The 19,493-nt window shown below is 26.7% G+C and overlaps 2 protein-coding genes across 3 annotated transcripts in view; one reads left to right on the top strand and one right to left on the bottom strand.

Moving 5' to 3' along the window:
* Positions 1–3,136, top strand: part of LOC117176816 (40S ribosomal protein S3-A) — a 5,500-nt gene extending 2,364 nt beyond the window's left edge. The window contains exons 3-4 of the mRNA XM_033367134.1: positions 2,602–2,789; positions 2,913–3,136. Of these exons, the coding sequence (XP_033223025.1) occupies positions 2,602–2,789; positions 2,913–3,097 (373 nt within the window). The 3' untranslated portion in view covers positions 3,098–3,136. The remainder of the gene's footprint in view (positions 1–2,601; positions 2,790–2,912) is intronic.
* Positions 3,137–6,447: 3,311 nt separating this feature from the next.
* LOC117176317 (Krueppel homolog 2) overlaps positions 6,448–19,493 on the bottom strand; it is an 18,083-nt gene continuing 5,037 nt past the window's right edge. For both annotated transcript variants that reach the window (XM_033366535.1, XM_033366536.1), the window contains exons 3-6: positions 13,193–13,374; positions 11,231–11,298; positions 10,964–11,097; positions 6,448–8,187 (exon numbers count right to left, since the gene is read on the bottom strand). In XM_033366535.1, the coding sequence (XP_033222426.1) occupies positions 7,971–8,187; positions 10,964–11,097; positions 11,231–11,298; positions 13,193–13,374 (601 nt within the window). In that variant the 3' untranslated portion in view covers positions 6,448–7,970. The remainder of the gene's footprint in view (positions 8,188–10,963; positions 11,098–11,230; positions 11,299–13,192; positions 13,375–19,493) is intronic.

The following is a 19,493-nucleotide window of genomic DNA, read 5'->3' as shown; positions in this document are numbered from 1 at the left end:
TTTAAAACTTGCAAGAAATAATTATTTTAACGTTAGTTCTTGTAATTGAATGTTTTCTTAACATCACTTCTTGCCATTTTTTTAAATGGCTGAATTTTAATCAATCATAGCTCTTTTTGGGGAAAACATTCCCTAAAATTTTACTGTTTCCAACATTAGAAATAAGTAAATAATTATTATTATCTTCGAATGTATTTCAGGCATAACAAAATTTACTTTAAAAAGAAGAAACAGTACAGCCGTCAATTATTAAAATCGAAACATCTTTCAAAAATAGGGAAAAACAAGAAACAATCGTCAAAAAAATTAAGTTGCAAAAAAATGGTTAAAATTAGACCATAGTTATTACGATGTCGTCCGTCCGCCCGTAAACACGATAACTCTCGAAAAATTAAACGAATCAAATCGATGTTTGGCACACTTTTTTGTAAGTTCTAAAAGAAAAGGAGTTTGTTAACCAGCCATTTTAAATACAAATTAAAAAAGTTAGGGTGTTTCGAAATTTTTTGAAACCCATTATTTTCTAAATTTGAAAATTCTGTGTACGGATACTTATAGTATTAAAAAAGACAAACAATTTATCCTGATTTTGGTTGTACAAAAAATAATGAAAAATCAAAAATTCCATTTTGTGGTCAAACCATGCAGAAAACGAAAAAAGATGAATTGACCAAAATTACAATCCCAAAAAAGATCTACAAATTCGTTAATCATCGCTTCTTGATAGGACGCGTACTTTTTGTTTTATTCGTGGAAAATAACATTGAAAATACAAACTAAATACAAAAATTGTGGAAAAACGTTAAAAGTTATGAAAAAAAACGGTTTAACAAAAATTGTTTACCCGAAAAAGAGCTACAAAATTATTATACATCACATTTTAATAGCACACGTAATTTTGGTTTTAAACATAAAAATTATATTGAAATTAAAAATGACAAATTTGTGGATAAACGACAAAACGTACGAAAAGAAATTGATAGAAAAGTTATTCACCCAAAAAGGAGGTAGAAAAGTTATTCACCCAAAAAGGAGGTACAAATTTGAGATATTTATTACCAAACGACGCAAAATATGAAAAAAAAAGTCTTCAAAGCTTTTGAAAAATCCTACAAAATGTCTTAACCATTTTCCAATAGAACTCGTAATTTTGTTTTTATTTGTCGCAAGTAATATGTAGAAAATCTAAAATTTCAGTATTACGCCAAAACACGTGAGATACGTAAAAATCTAAAAGAAGACTTTTAGGCTATTTTGCTTTATTCGTAAAAAAATAATATGGAAAACAAAATCCTATCCTTAGCATGAAAACGCGATATAGAGAAAAATGCCTGAAAAAGTATTGTATTTTTTTTTTATCTTTTATTTCAAGGTGGTTCAGAAGATATACATTTACAAATGTCCGTAAATATCGAGCGCGAAGCACCTGTCCGTCCGTAAACACGATGACTCGAAAAAATGAACGGATCAGATCCATCTTTGGCACACTTTTTGTAGGTCCTAAAAGAAAGGACGAGTTCGTTAACCGGCCATTTTTGATAAAAATTCAGAAAGTGAGCGCATTTTGAAAATTTTTGAGACCACTTTTTTCTGAATTTGAAAGTTCTATGTACGGATATTTATAGTATTAAAAATAACAAACAATTGTCTTTTTTACTTTTTCCGATAAAAATAAAATTCTCAAGAGTTATAAAATTTTCAGACAATTTTCAATTAACCGAAAATCAAAATTTGAAGCCAAAAACGCACGATATGAAAAAAGTCAAGAGAAGAAAAACATTTCTTTTTGAAAGCCCTACAAGATTATCATAACAAATTTTTGGATTTTCTTGAAAAATCGAAAATTCAAATTTCGATTGCACAAAAAATAATGAAAAATCAAAAATTTCATTTTGTGGTCAAACTATGTAGGACACGAAAAAAGATAAATTAACAAAAATTGTTATCCCAAAAAATATCTACAATTTCGTTAAAAATCACTTCTTGATAGGACACGTACTTTTTGTTTTATTCGTGAAAAATAACATTGAAAATAAATAAAATAAAAATGTGTGGAAAAACGACGAAAGTTACGTGAAAAAAGATTGAAAAAAAACCTGTTTACAAATATCTGTCGAAAATCGAGCGCGCAGCGCGAGTGTCACACTGAGAATGTGTACCTCAAAGCCTACAGAGCTTTGAGAAACTTAATCTTCGACTATACTTAAATAGGTAGATAATTCTTAATATGAAGGCGCATAATAATACTTCCATCTAAAAGAGATCTTTTTGATAAAGTGTAATTCAAGCATTCCAAATGCAAAGAACAAATATCCGAGGGCCCTAGGCGCGCTCAAACTTGCGTTTAGGGCTCAACTATTTTGTTAAAAACTAATTTTATTTCATTAAGATTCATCATTTTAGTTGGAAATTCATCTCTTTGTTTGAAAATGTATTTATTTTGTTGATTTTTTTTTTAATTCATACAAGGTTCTTTTTTCAGCCTTCACTACATTTATTTCTTCCTTTTATTGAATCCAAAGACTTTAACGTTGATGCTATACAAATTAAATATGAATTCTTTCAAGTTTGAAGATGTTTATTAAACTGTAATTATTCCAGGGCTTGCTATGGAGTTTTGCGATTCATCATGGAATCTGGGGCCAAGGGATGTGAAGTCGTTGTCAGTGGTAAATTGCGTGGACAGCGAGCAAAGTCGATGAAATTCGTAGATGGGCTCATGATCCACTCTGGAGAACCCACGAATGAATACGTGAACACCGCAACTCGTCACGTTCTTCTCAGACAAGGTAACTTCAGCAACTTAAAAAAAATTTCAAATGCTTTGCAAAGTTAAATTTTCAATTTTTAGATTCAAAGATAGATTGAAGATGGGAAATATTTCAATTGCATATTGCATTTTTACGTTTCAGGTGTCTTAGGAATTAAAGTCAAAATTATGCTTCCGTGGGACCCCAATGGCAAAACTGGACCCAAAAATCCATTGCCAGACAACGTTTCCGTGGTTGAACCAAAAGACGAGGTTCTTCACTCGCAACCATCATCTGAAATCAAGGCCGCTAAGGATGTTCCTCAGCCTGCTCCAATTCCAGTTTAATCCACCAATTATACATTCGCAATAAAAACAGGAAATTTATGACGGGTTTTATATATATTATTTAAATCTTCCCTGTTCGTTTTTTTTTAATGTGAATGTGAGTAAACTCACTCGATTTTGATATAAAAATTTCTTGGGTTTATAATAACCGGTGTTACTAAGGAAGATGGTTTTCTGCAGTTTTCTTCTCTTCGGGTCAAAATTGTGGTTAAAATTGTGTTTCATTTTGAAAATTTAATTTTAAGAGTATGCTTTGAAAGAAATTTACAAGATTTCCAAAAATAATCTGAAAGCGTTTTCGGTAATTTATTTATTTTTAGAAAAAATACGAATAATTTTATAAGATGCTTAGTTCAAGCAGATTTATTTTATTTATTTATTTTTTTTTGAATAATCATTTGGAAGATATTCAGAAGGTTTATAAATTTGAAAAATATTTTAAATAATTTTTAAGTTGAGAATATTTTTTAAATAATTGAGTTTTCCTTTCATTTTGAAAAAAAAAGATTTTGAAATTAGTTTCAAGAGAATAAAAAAATAATTTTTAAGAATTTTAAAAGGTTTAAAGCGAATCAAAAAAGAAATACACTTGAAAATTTGGACCAAAAACTTTAGAAGATTCTTAAGAACTTTGAATATTTTCACGAGAATAAATTTTTTAAAAAGCTTTTGGAGAAATTTTGAAACATTAGTTTGAAAAGAAATATTTCAAAACGTTTCAAAATTTAAATATTGCCGAGAAATAATCCAAAAGTATTTACTAGAATCCAAGTAATTTTGAAAGATATTCAGAAGGTCTAGAAATTTGAAAAATTAAAAAAAAATTAAAATCTTGAAAAGTTTTCAAACAAAATTTAGATTTTCTTAGATATCGAAATTAAAACAGTTTTTTAAAAATTTGGAATAGAATAAAATAAGAAATAAAGAATAAATAAAAAATATGTTTAAGATTCCTAAGCAAATATCAAATGATTTAATATTTATAAAAACAATATTTTTACGAATTTTCAAGGTTTTGAGAGGACCAAAAAAGAATTCTTAAGATTCCTGAATTTTTAAAAATGATTTCTTGTTTTGAAAATGAATATTCAAAGCAAATTGAAGAACATTCAAATTATTTCCTTACGTTTCAAAAACGAATATAGAACATTTCATTTTAGGGAAATTTTAGTTTAAAAAATTAATTTGGAAGGAATGTTTAAAAACATTTCAAGATTTACAAAATTGTCGAAAAGTAATCAAAAAGAATTTAGGGTCATTATTTTAATTTGAGAAAAACTAAGAATAATTTTAAACAAAGCTTAGAAGTATATGCAGATTTTTTTTTTTTTTTGAAAAATCCGAATCGTGTTAAAAAATATTCAGAAGATCTAGAACAGAGAGATATACAAAATTTAGAAAAGATTGAAAAATAATTAAAAACTTTACAAGATTTCAAACAAAATATAGATTTGGTTGGATTACGAAAAAACACGGTTTTTTTTACATTTTTAAAGGTTTCAAGAATATAAAAGACTTCTTAAGATTCCTGAGAAAATATTAAATGATTTCTTATTTGGACAAAAATGAACTTCAAGAGAAAATTAAAAAATATTTTGAACGATTTCAAAAATGAATATAGAAGCTTTTAAACAAACATTTTCAAGTTTGGAAGCTTTCAAAATTTGAGAAAGAGTAATAAGAAAAATAATCCAAAAGTATTTACTAGAATTATTTTAGTTTGAGAAAAAATACGCATAATTTAAAACAATGCTTAGAAGTTAATACAGAATTTTTGTTATTTTTGGAAAAATCCAATTAATTTTGAAAGATATTCAGAAGGTCTAGAAATTTGAAAAAGATTAAAAAATAATTTAAATCTTGAGAAGTTTTCAAACAAAATGTAGATTTCGAAATGAAAAAAACTTTTAAAATTTGGAAAGGTTTAACAAAATTAAAAAATATTTTTTAGATTCCTAGGCAAATTTCAAATGATTTAATATTTAGAAAAACAATCTTTTTACCAATTTTGGAAGGTTTTCAGAGAATCAAAAAAGAATTCTTAAGATTCCTGGGAAATTTTTCAATGATATCTTGTTTTAAAAAATGAATATTCAAAGCAAATTTAAGAACATTTCAAATTATTTCTTAAAATTTCTTAAAAAAGAATATCGAAAATTTCATTTTAGGGAATGTTTTTAATTTTAGTTAAAAAAATAATAATAAATTTGAAGAGACTTTAAAAATATTTCAAGATTTACAAAATTGTCAAAAAATAATTAGAAATTAAGAAAATTATTGTAATATGAGAAAAAATACGAATAATTTTAAACCACGCTTAGAAGCTTATGCAGGTTTTCTTTATTTTGGGAAAAATGATAATAGTTTTAAAAGATATTCAGAGGCCTAGAACAGAGAGATATAATAAATTCAGAAAAGATTAAAAAATAATTAAAAACTCGAAAAGATTACATTCGAACGATTTACAAATATATAAAGAAGATTTTAAGCAAACATTTTAAAGTTTTCAAGATTTAGAAATTTTAGAAAGAGTAAGTTCAAGAGGGATTTAGAAGTTTTAAAAACATTCAAAAATAGTTGCAAACTTGAAAATTTCAAACAAAGACTTTAGAAGATTCTTAAGAATTTTGAAAGGTTTCAAGAGAATAAACTGTTTTCACAAGATTTAAGGAGAAAATGTAAATGTTAAATTTAAAAAATTGATTTGAAGAGACTATTTAAAAACATTCCAAAATTGTTGAAAAACAATCAGGTTGGTTTTACGAAAATTTTGTTTGTTTTTTTTTTGTTACAGAAAAAATAAAAAAATTTTATTTTTGGAAAAATTCGAATCATTCTAAAAGATATTTAGAAGGGTTAAGAGTTTTTAAAGATTTAAAGATAGTTTAAAATTTTAGAAAATTCGAACCAAAATATTGATCTTTAAAGATTTTAAATCAAAAATTATAAGCGTTTTAAGAATTTTTAAAGATTTAAAGAAAATAAAAGAACTTTTCTTAGAATTCATGGAAAATTTTCAAATGATTTCGAAAAAGAATATACAAGATTAATGGACACCCTTTTTTCTTCTTTTTTTTCGCAAGTCAGCAATAAAAAAATTGGAATTGACTCGACGTTCACAGAAATAAGAAAGGACCCAAAATATGAAGTTTTCCAAAGAAAAGCGCAATTTTAAACTGCAAAATTAGTTTAAATAAATAATGCCGCTTGCATAATGCTGAAACCAAACATTAAATTCTATAGAATAAAGGGGATTTGGTACTAAAATATAAAACACATAATGAACTTTTCAATAATTTAATTATAAACTGTGTAAATTTAATTATAAATAACCAGACCACAGTGAAGAATAAACATTTACAAGTAATAATTAGCACTATATAGTGTAAAAAAGATCGACAAATAATGGACACTTTAGAGCAGACAGCTTAGTTTAGATATTCTGAGAAACAACCAGTTTCACAAAAGAAGAATACACGTTTAACATGAAGATACAATTATATATTGTAGAGACTTGTACAATGCTCAACATACTCATTAATCATTGAAATTCAAACTTTCAAGTATTTATGCTTTCATAATTAACAGTCAGAAATGGCAAATTTAGAGACCAGTTTTTCTAATAGAAAAAAATGTTTTTTTTTATCTATTAATCCACAAGCAAGCCAAAATATTTTACATGTATACTAACAGTTTTAACTTTCATCCACTTTTTCCTTGGTATAATATAAATGCAAAATTTTAAAAATGCTCTCAACTTTATCAATTACTTCAATTCATGAATTAATATTCACGCATTACGTATATTTGAATCAAAGAATTCTTAACTTTATCAATAAAAGATTACAATCCTGAAAATTACGTATTAGAAATACTAGAGCATCTAAAGGAAAATTCCCTGATTTATTTTTAATTTAAACATCTTTCCTTTAATATTGTATTGAGTTAGATTATATGTAATTGAAACAACATTTAAAGTATTGTCTAAGCTTAGAAGAGAATTTGAAAATAATACAGAATTCAAAAAATCATGCATGCTTTCCAACTGCCACCCAAATGCCTTTAAGACATTAAAAATACTTTTGCGGTTCTAAAACAGCAACTTTTATCTACATTTAAAGAAACCAAAGCGCCTAAGTGTAATGAAAAATTTTTTCCAAACAGCAAACTGCCTGCTCCAATATTTCTCTCGATTATAATCGTCTTATTTTAATTTTATACCAAACTTGGTCAAAAACAGACACCAAAATGACAAATGCACAATTTCGAAGGAATTTCAATTAAAACTATGGCAATAGAAATGGTAAATGTTATGATCTAGAAGTTTTCTCAGGTATTTCGTCGTGTCAGAATTAAACTAATCTACCTCCAATTCGATAAATGTCCCATTATAATTCTCACACGTCGATTTGATTATGAGCACTTTATGAAGATATTTATTTTACCCTCCAGGAGATTCTCTAAGATCAACTTCAGAGGCGAAAAGTAGCTCAATCCAAAAGCCAGAGTCGGTCTCGTACAAAGAAAGGTAATTTTAATTACTTCAAACGTTAAATTTAAAAAGATACCAATATTTTTGAATCGATTTCTATCCTAATCTAGGAAATCTTTGTTATTGATGAGGCAAATGAATCGAGGCGAAAAATATTGGTAGCTTACTTATGTTTCATGTCTTTCATCAAAATGTGCAAGTATCACACAACGTGAGATCTCAGCGAAAAGAGTTATCGCAAGTGTGCCGAGATTAGGCGCACATCGCACAAAAATCGTGCATTTCCTCACGAGCATTGCCAAAACTGGATCAAGGAGCACTTTCAAATTATGATCGCGATTGACTTTAATCGTTCTTCCGCGCGAAGAAATTCATCTGGATTTATTGTTGGCGCACAGGCTCCATGACTTGAACGACCTGCAAAAAGTAGGTTAAGAGACGTCTGATGATGGCAGGTACTGAAGGTTTGGCAGCAACAGCACTTATTGCATTTCGGATTTCGTAAAAAACATTGCGCGTGTAGGGATTCCTCCTTGACTTGAGACGTAAACTCAAAAAGTGGTAGTAGATAAACGGCGTCAGTAAACCGGCACGGCCCCTGAAATTCAAAGAAATGTAATAAAACTAAGGCGGAAGGCAAATTAGACAATTCCGAGGGGTTGATCACTCTTGATATATGATGTATAAGCCTTCATGAAATCTTTTAGAATTTTTTATGTCTTCTAAATGCTTTTTAAATATTTTAAATGTTAGTTTCTGTAAATCTTAAGGGAGGCTGCCAAGCACACTGTAGAACAAACAAATTCCTGTTAAGATTGTTTATTTAACAGTAGTTATTGAAAAGTTTAGTTTTTCCTTTCTCTTTAGGGGAAACTTACCATTTTTATTTAGTTAATTAAAATTTAAACTATGATTGTTGACAACAATAAGAACTATATTATTTCTTAGATTTTTTAAAAATAAAATCAACCCGAATCGAAATTTAGAGAATCCTTTGAACAATAAAATGAGACCTTGATCAATAGAATTGAATAAAAAATTTTAATTACCCCCAAAGAGGAAGGAAAAACTAAACCTTTAAATAACTACTGTTAAATAAACGATTTTAACCGGAATTATTTTTTTCCAAAGTGTGCTTAGAAGCCTCTAACAATATTTAGAGAAATCAATAATAGATATTTTTTCTTCATTTTATAAATCATTTTAAAGATAGGCAAATGTTGAATAAAATATGAAAAACATAACACCAGATTTAAGAAATATAGTGAGAAATGATAGTTTATTGGACTCAAAATTGGATATATAATATTAACAATTTTACAGTCAATAATTATATTTTACGTCAAAACTTCAACAAAACAAAGAAAAAACAATTTAATTTTAGACAAAAAAATATGACTTTTCAACGAAATAGTCCACTTTTCAACGATGGTCGAATTCCTAAAAAATAAAAGTACTTGAATCCTCAAAAAAGTAATTAAATTTTCAGCCAAATAATATGATTTTCAATCAAGTGCTTGAATTTTCTACCTACAAAGATAGATTTTCAACTAAATAGTCGAATTGCAAAATAAAAAATATTAAACTTAAACCAAAAACAGTTGTATTCTCAAACAATTAGTAACATTTTTAAGCTAAGAAGTCGAAATGTTTAGAAAATATTTGACTTTTAAATACAAAAAGACGAATTTTCAACAAAGTAGTTGAACTTTAATCAAATAGTTGAACTTCCAACCAAATTAACTAATTTCTAATTTAAAAAATTAAAATTCAATCAAAAGCAGTTACTATTTCAACCAAATAAATCAATTTTTAATCCACAAAGACGATATTTTTAGAATACAGTAGAATTTTTAATCCGAAATATTTAATTTTAAATAAAAAGATCAGATTAGAATATCAACGAAAAATGTAACAGTTGATATTTGAACAACAAAAAGACGATTAAATAAGTAAGTTAATCTTTCCAACAAAGAGTTGTATTTTCCATAAAATAATTATATTTTCAACAAAATAGTTCAATTTGTAACCAAATAGTTTAATTTTCAAACTAAAAGATAAATTCGTAATAAAAAATATAACAGATAATAATTCAGTCAAAAAAGTTAAAATTTTTACCAAAAAGATTAATTTTAAGACTTAGAAAGACGAATTTTCAACCAAGCATATTAATTTTCTGCCAAAAAACATGAATTTTCAAGAAAAATTTATGAGTTTTATACTGAATTGATAAATTTTTCAAGTAAAAAAAAAAAATTCACCAACTAAAGATTTTCTAGTCAAAGAAGAAGAAAAAAAGTTCATTCAACTTGCTGAACTGTCAAGCCAAACATATGCATTTTCAACTAAACTGTTACATTTTTACCAAAAGGAGCCAATTTTTAACGAAAAAAAAATTAATTTTCAACCAAAAATGTAACAGTTACATTTCCAGCTAAAAAATTAATTTTAATGCATAAAAAACAACAAATTTTCAGCAAATAAGTTACATTTGAAACCAAACAGATGAACCTTCAAGCAAAAAATATATTTTGAATAAAGTAGTTCGATTTTGACCCACTTTTTAAAATTTGCAAATTAACAAAAAATCATTTTTTAACAAAATAACCAAAGAGATGAAATTTCAACTAAAATTATAAATCTTCAGCAAAAAAAGATTTTTTAGCAAAGAGGTTCAACCTTTAATCAAGTAGTTCGATTTTTAACCAAGAAAATATGAATTTTGAACGAATAATGTAATAGTATATATTTCAAACACAAAATATAGATGTTTTAAAATAAAAAACAGTTCGATTAAAAAAAAAAGATTAAAAAATAATCACTAGCTGAATCACTAACTGAAAAAATAGAAATGCAAGGTAAATAAATGAATAAAAATAATATTACATGAGTGGCCACAAAACTTAATTTACAAAATTCCCAAACTTTACACTTCCTATTATTATTCAAAGAACAGAATCTTAATTTTCTAAGATTTTCAGCTTGGAATCTCTTATAAAAGACAAAAATATTTCAAATTAAAGTTTCGAATTTTCAAATTTATTATCTTTGAGAGTTTTTTGCAGTACCTCTTATAGAAAATACCTGAATCTTGTAAGATTTCTTTTATTCCCTGACTTTTCCCTGAACTTCAAGTTTTTCCTGCCCTACGGCCACCCTAGGAATATTTTGAAATCTGTGAAGGCGTTGAAGCCTTTGAAATACTTAAGATCGTTCGGAATCTTTGTGAAATTGTTCAAATCGATTAAAAATTTTGTGCAATCTTTGAAAAATAATTTAAATCTGTTTGTAATATTTTTAATCCAGTGTACACTCAAAAGTCAAGCGGTCAACCACAGGATAATTTAAAATTGTGAAACAAAGAAGAAACTTACGAGAAGACTAGGAAAATTGAGATAGGGAGTAAAATGATCTCGATCATTGCAATAAAACGCAAGATATTTCCTGACTGGAACTCCACCAGCGAGATCATAAGTCGCCACGCCCACATTCTGTTCTGCCCCAAGCACTAGAAAAAAATATAATTAGTAGGTGATGACTAGGAATATCACAAGCTGTAATAAACTTATATAATGATGTATCAAAGAGGTAGTGATATAAATCACCATTTGTTAGATGCTGAAATAAAAATTGCTACTTACATCAAGCAAAGTTAGAGAGTAGCTTGCGAAATGAAGCAACGCGAACAAGAAGATGGGAAGAAGAACCACTGTCATTTTGTTAAGAAAAATATAAAATTTTCGACCAAATGTAATTAATTAAAACCATAATTATCAATCATACAATAAAAATTGTAATCATATTCAATTCACAATAATTCTTCAATAATATTTCATATATTTTATTTCTTCTAATTATATCTAACGTTTATTATTCGTAATGTAAAATATTACACTGATAACTAATACTCACCTAAAAGAAGATATGAAATGATTATCAATTGGTATGCATTTTTAGGATGTCTACCTGACGGATAATTTTAACTTCGTGATTATTTCACTGTTTTCTCCTGATCAATTAGTCACTTGATTATTTACAAACTGATAAAAGCGCAAAAGCGTATTTTCATCTTAAAAATTATATTAAATTATTTTTTGTCTTACATAGGTTAAAAAATAGTTAAATTCTGAATAAAATGAGCTGAGGATTACGTTATTTTTCCCATTTTTTAAGAATCTTTTGCTAAAATAGTTAAAACTATAATATTTTCTTAATCTTTAAATAATATCCAAAACAATCAATTTTCTTCAATGTTCTTTGATAAATTTGAATATTATTTGTCTGGAGAAACAAAATTTCAACTATAGATTCATTTCATTCTTATTATTTTACTAGAAATGAGATGACTGCAAATTTGTCTAACTTTTTATTCTAACTCCAACTTCTTACACGATAAAAAAAATGGTAAAGTTATGTTGATAAATTCTTGCGATTCTTGAGATATTTGAATTTTAAACCAGCCCAAGAACACTTAAAAAAGTTTATTATTTTAGACTTTACTGAAAATTTAGGAAAGAATTACAGTTTACACTATTTTTGCAATAATTTCTTAACGAATTGAAAGCATAACTTCACCCTGGTCTCATCTCATTTAAAATTTACTTCACTTTTTTTAAGAAAATAATTGCACACTCTGAAATAATGTAGTTTACAAATTTTAAAATGCGACACTCCGTTATGTTTTAAAACGTCTTATTTAATTAAAAATGACAGGTTTAAGGAATATTAACCCTTAAAGGGCACACTTCCGTAAAATTGCACAAAGAGCATTCGTGGGTGCTATGTACCCAAGGGTATTCAAACGTGTGCTGGGCCGACGGTATTGTATAGTTTTTTACAATAAAATCAATTAATGATGTTTAATCTATCTAGTTTAAAAAGAAAAAGGTTTCATAACAGTTTTTGAAATTTAAAGTAATTAAAAAAATCCTTATCGGTAAAAAAATTTAAAAAATGACTTCTTTCACTCTAAAATTCATAACTTTTTAAGTTTTTGATATTTTTATTTAAAATTTTACTTGAATACTTCCGAGATACGGCGCTTCAAAAATAAAATTAGTCTTATATTGTTCGTTCCAAAGAAGCTATTTATTCTAAAAAATAAAAGCTTCAATTCAATGAAAAATTAAACACCGTGATTTGCGTATTTAAACGATTTTATGTATATTAAATTGCGCATAAAATGTATAAAAATCAAAACTATGTGAAAATAACATAAAAAAATAATTTTTCATGTCATTTATTAATCTGGCGCAATATGTTCCATTTTCTTTAATTTGGTACGGTTTGTTAAGGCGCAAATAAGTCGCTGGGTGTTTAACACCCAGTATACCCTTTAAGAGTTAAAATCGGTTAAAACCTTTTTTTCAATATTTGTATGAAGCACTTCAACGCTTCGTGATCTTCCACGATCGAAAGAAAGTGACACGAGAGTAAGAACCAAATACTTTTAAATTGCATTTTAGTAAAATCGAAAAAAATCTCTATCACAAGAAAATTATCGGCCATTATGCGGGATTTTTCAGGTGGACAAAATTCCCGGTTTCTCGGTCAATGTAGACACCCTATATTAAACTTAAATAAAGTAAGTAAATAAAGGATACGTGCTATCGGTGAGGCATAAAGAAATACCGATGCGTAAAACAAGTAGTGGAAAGAATCTTCCATAGACAGCTCCGCAAAGAAAGCTGATGTGAATTGGATTGGTGGCATTCGCTGATGCAATCGTAAAGCATTGATTGCAGAATTACAAATTAACACTTTGTAGTAGATATTGTACGGATTACTGAAAACAGAAAGATTCAGCTTAAGTTTATACATTATTTGTTTAGATTTCTGTATTAATTACTTTAAATTAAAGAAACCGGGATTTCTTAAAAATGTACAAGTCTCGAAGACAGACGTATTTTTTAGTAAAAGATTTTAAAGAAAATAAATACACAAATTTACAATGTCAATTTTAAAAGAGTGGCCTTTCAGATCTGACAAATGGCCTGGTTATTTTCCAACCTTTAAACTTATTTTCTAAGACCTTCCATTTTTTAATTCAAGTCCAAATACATATGAATTTAATTTCTAGATAGGACCGTTCCAGAATATATCTTTTAGACGTATTTACGAAGTAATTTCACAAAATGTTATATTGACCTGTGCCATTCCCAAATGAAAATTTAGAAATGACTGAGAGCGCGCGAGACGACGGCTGCAGATCTAGCGGTTATATGCTTTGTATTTCAATTTTGTTTTCAAAGTACAGGCCTTGTTTTGAAAGTCATACGTAACCTTATTTCTCTAAATGTATTATTTTTAGTTCAGAATTATGGATAAAATTAAAGTAGAAAGTTCAAGAATTTTCTGTGTAGGTCATTGTAAAAATATGATGAAAAATTATCCACCTGGAACGCAATTTGATCGGTTTCCGGTTTCAAAAGAAACTCCAGCGTCGTATAAGCAGTGGATTGTAGGAGTTAGAATAAAGTGAAATTTTTTTGGTATTTATATTTCCAATAAATAAATACTGAATGTTTTATGAAAATGGGACTCAGGCCTCACAGTCCTTATGGGATAAAATATAGAGACCACAGGGTATTTTTTGCTATGCTCAAAGGATACTTTTCTCTCACTCAAATAAATGAACTGAAGAAAAAATTAAAAAATTCCACTGATATCCGCAAAATTGGAATGAATTAATTCAGTAAATTTGCAACAAGCTGAACAAAATTCAAGAGAACTCAAAAGAATATAATTAAATATCTAAAAATTCAAGTTGAGATCAAAAGACTTCAGGATCAATTAAAAAAAAAAAATTTTAATCCATCGAATTAAGTAAATTTAGAAGAACTCAAGTGAATTACAAAATGCAAGATAATTTCAAAGAATTTAGGGGAAATTTATCAGAATTCAGGGTGAATTTCAAATCTTTGAAACCCTACTAATTTTCAAACAAAAAAGTGACTAATGCCTACAAAACAATTCAAATGAATTAAAAACATTTTTTTAAGTCGAAAACATTCATTTATTCCAGTAATATTATAGTGAATTAAAAGAAATTTAAAGCAAATAAAAAGAATTCGATGATATTCATTTAAAAAGTCAAACTAATTTAGTAACAATGAAGTAAATTGAAAATAATTCAAACACATGAAAAAATAGATTGAATTGAGGAACATTAAAATGAGTTTAGAAAAATTGAAAGGACATTCAAAAGAATTAGATAAAATGGCAAGGAATTTCCGGTGAGTTTAAAAGATTTAAAAATTAATTAAACAAAAACTTTTTTTAAAATCCATGGAATTGAATAAAATTGAGTGAATTTAAAAAATTCAAAAGGATTTAAAATAATTCAGTATAAATTAATAATAATTCCGGGCGATTTCCAAATGAATTGTAAAAAATATTTGAAAATTTAGTGAAATCTTTTAAATCCCACGAAATTCCTCACTTCTTGTGAAAGAATTCTTTGAAATTCACTAAAAGTATCATAAAATGCATCATTGAAATTCTCCATATCTAGCAAAATTCGAGGAATTTCTTTTTACAGCTGCATGCAGATTTGTTCAAATAACTTAAAATTATTAAAACCCTTAGAATGCCTTGAAATTTCTTAAAAATACTCACAAAAAAATTTGAAAGTCTTTGAAATCCCTTCAAGCTTTGAAAATAAATTCAAAATTTCTTTGATATCTTTCGAAATCCTTTGATACCTTTTAAAGCTCTTGAAAATGCCAGGGAATCTTTCACAATATCCTTAAATATTTCAAATCCTTCGAAATTCCATTGAATTACTTAAATAAAATAAACATTTATCTGTAATCTTTTAAAATAACCTCAAATATTTCAATTCTTTTGATTATTTTATCAATTAAATTAAATATCAATTTAATTAAATCTTAATCAATTAAATAAAAACTTAAATTTAAACTTCGAAAAATCTATTGAATAAAGTAAAGTTTAGAAAAATTTAAAGAATTCAGGATAAATTCAAAAGAATTCAGGGTGAATTCCAAAAAATAATTTCTAATCTCTTCAAATTTGGAAAGTCTAGGAAATACCTCACTTTTCTTGAATGAAGTATTTAAAACCCGCTACATTATTATTAAATCTCGTGAAATTCAATTTAATCTGGCATTATTTCCTTAAATTCTAGAAAATTTATTAAAATACCTTGAGAGCTTTAAAACCCCTTAAAATCTTTCGAATTCTCGGAAATGTTATAAGATCCCGTGAAATCTCTTAAACTGTTATAGGCCCTGTAATATATCTTCAAAAATTCTAGAAACTTCTTTATCTTAAAATATTTCAAACGTTTTGAAATACCTTCAAATTAATAAAAATAAATTTAAAAATACCTTGGAATCTTTATAAATTCCCTAAAATATTTAAAAGTCTTTGAAATATTTGGAAATCTCTTGAAGCTTTTAAATGATCTAAAAAATTCATTCGAAGTTTTGAAAATATCCTAAAACTTTCAAATTAGTTCAGATTATTGAAATCGATCAAAAATTGCTCGGAATCTTTAAAACTACCTTGAAATACATCAAAATAATTCAAGACAAATCAGAAATAGATATAAAATATATATTGAATAATGATTAACCCATGAGTTACTTATTAAAAGAATAGTGACTCTGGTTTGCTACTTTTTTCAAAATCCCTGACTCTTGGAAGCTTCGATCTTTCTATAAACGTTTTAAAAGTACCAATGTGGACTGCAAATATTGTACGTTAGGGACAAAATTTTAAAAATAGGGTACTTTAGGGACCTGAGAAAATACAGGGTACAATAGAGGATATAGGGACCGGGCTGTGAGATCTGGAATTTCAAAAGTTATCGCTTGAGATCACGTTTAAATTATCATATCCATTTTTTCATCAACATTTTTAGTGTATTCCTGTTCTCTTTACAAACTGAACACTTAACAGAGCGAAAAATGCAATCTATCACTTATTTGATTATTAAAAGAATCTAAAAATGCCTACACTTGTGAAACTAAAAACTTTTTACTATATTTCGAATACATTTCTCGCGTCTCTTATAGATATAGTTTTCATTTTGTCAGATCTTTAAAAAAACAATCAAACATTTTTATAGAAGACGTAATGCTTCGAAAGAATGGTATGTACTGAAAAAATGATATAGCCAAATTCTGTTATTTTAGATGAAATAAAAAATAATTTGCATCAAATTAAATTTATATTGTCATTTACGAATTTAAGATTCGTTTGTTAACAATATCTTTTAATTTAAGTACATTCTAATTTTAGTACTAAAAGTAATTACAAAACGCTGTTTCGAAATGCCAAATTTCGAGGTTTCCAAGTTTTCAACTTGATATTTCTCCGTCATTATTATGTAAAAACAATGAAAATCAAATGTTTATGAAATATATGTCCCTTATATTACTCGTTTTATAGGAAAAAGTCGAAAAAATGACATACCTTTATATACAAAATTGGCTAGCGAACATCGTCGTTCTGGTTAAGACCTCTTTTTTCTACTTAGAATATCGCTTGAACCCCGCCCGGTTTTTATTTAAAACTAACTTGAAAATCACTTTATTATGAACCTTTTCTAGACGGTACAAAACGGAATTGTAATATGAATGAAGTTAGCTCTATAAATTCGATTGCTTTACACTTCAAACTTAATCATTTTTTTAAAGAGGAAAGTTTTCTTAAAAATAAAAGCGTACTTTTAATCTTTCCGCGTTAATGGTAATAATGCTAATGTTTCTAAGGTAATTACTATTGAAGTATAAGTTTCATTATTCATAAGCAAATGAAAAATATAATACTACTTTACCATTATGAAATTGAACAAAGTTTCTTATTTAATAGTCTTTACATACAATAAGTAAATCAATTAATACAAGAATAATCCATAATTTTAAGAAAAAAAAACTTTCCGGTACAAAAATATAATTTCATTATTATACAAAAACTATCAAATAAATTTAAATAACAAAAATGCATTTGATTTAAATACAATTTTACCAATTAAATTCCTCATTGGGAATGGTGGTCTTCCATTTCGCCACATGCTGCCGAAAAATGGAACTAAAAAGAGTAGGTATAATTTTCAACATGTATTTTATTTTTTGCATAAAAGTGTTTTTACGATTATTTTGTGAAGTATAAAACAATTAATGAATACTGAAAACAAATATTCATCAAAAACAAATAGTTTTAGATACAATTTCTATCTTATACAGTGAAAAAATACATTTTTGTGAAATAGGTTTTTAAAAAAACAAAAATTATTTTATTATTTCATGTGAGTTTCGATGCATTGTAAGCTTGAATAAACTTTAATTAAAGTATGTAGCGACAAATTTTATCCATATTATGCCAAGAATACGGACATTAGACGACTGGAATTTACATACGAACTCACATAACTTTTAGATCAGATTTTTAAATAGTAAATATTTCATGTGTTAATTAATAAAAATTTACTTTGAGTTCAGTTTTGCTTCGAAATAAATCCATTTAAGTTTATAATCTTTTGAAAATCACACTAAAGAGAACAATAATTTTTTTGTTAGAAAAATATTTCTGTCAAAAAGTGTGGTTTTTCACTGCATAATATGTCAATTCCATCTAAAACACTTTCTTCCGATAAACACTTATTTTTATTATCAAATAAATACTTTAAACTCCACAAAAAAATTAATAAAACACTTGTATGCCCAAATTAAAATGCAACTTTAAAATCGTGCCTATTATTTCTAGTTTGAATTTTTGTCACCAGGCGGCGTACCGCAGTTTAACCATTCCCAATAGTATGTAAAGAATTTCGTTTTTCAGGAAAGTTTCAAAATTAATAAAAATTATCTTCATTCCTATTGTTATTCCGTTTCATATCTACTAGAAAATAATTATCGGTACGTAATTTTCAAAGCAGTTTTAAATAAAAACCAGATGAGGTTCAACGGAAAAATGTAATCGTGTATGTAGAGTTTCACCAATTAAAGTTATCCTGCAAGTTTTACATTTTTTTCTTCTACATCTTACAATTAGTAGATATTCGAAAAAGAAAATTAAGGATATAACCAAAACGACGATTTTCACAAGCCAATTATATAAATAAAGGTATTTATTTCTCTCAAATTTTGGTTCAAATGATTAATATAAGGGCTTTCTTGAAACCAGCATTGAAATATAACGATGGTTTCCTAAATACTTTTTTCGTCAGCACTTAACGCAATAAGCATAAGGCGGTTGTTCTTCTTATATTTTCTTGAATACTTCAAGTCATAGTCAATAGGTCAATGTCGTATATTTACGATGTTATGAAAATCAAGTAAAAACTGACGTTTAAAATATTTCATATTAAAATTATTACGTATTCAAAAAGGGAATATCTGCAAAATCATGTAAGAAACTTTAATTAATGTTACAGATACAAAATTGTTTATTTATCTCTTACAATGCTTTAAATCACAAATTCATTGCAATAAAATTCAGCGTAGCCGTTTAATTCACGAAAAAAATTACCGGTCATTTCCCAGTTAACAGCAATTTTTTCCACGGTCATTGAAATTTAAAAATTCGAACACTTGAGGCTTGAGATTTTTTTACTTGCGGTTATAAACACTGAAATGCAAATTAAAACACTCAAAGTGGAACTCTTTTGAACTTTAAACCTTTAAAATTAACACTTTCAATTTTTTGCATTCAAACACTCGATAATTTACAAGTATAAAATGGAAGCTTCTAATACTTTTTAACTGCACAGGTTTAAATTAAATACCTCAAAGCAACAAAATAAAAATTTGTTAACTTCTATAAACTGTACAGATGAAAACAACAAATTTGTAAATTTTCTAAACTATATCATTTCAAGCAATTCCAATTTATACATCAACATTTGTTTTCAAATCTTTTTAAATATTCACTTAAAAT

The sequence above is a fragment of the Belonocnema kinseyi genome, chromosome 7, assembly GCF_010883055.1.
Source record: "Belonocnema kinseyi isolate 2016_QV_RU_SX_M_011 chromosome 7, B_treatae_v1, whole genome shotgun sequence".
Taxonomy (NCBI): domain Eukaryota; kingdom Metazoa; phylum Arthropoda; class Insecta; order Hymenoptera; family Cynipidae; genus Belonocnema; species Belonocnema kinseyi.
The sequence above is the reverse complement of the archived record's forward strand: the minus strand, read 5'-3'. Positions and strand labels throughout refer to the sequence as shown.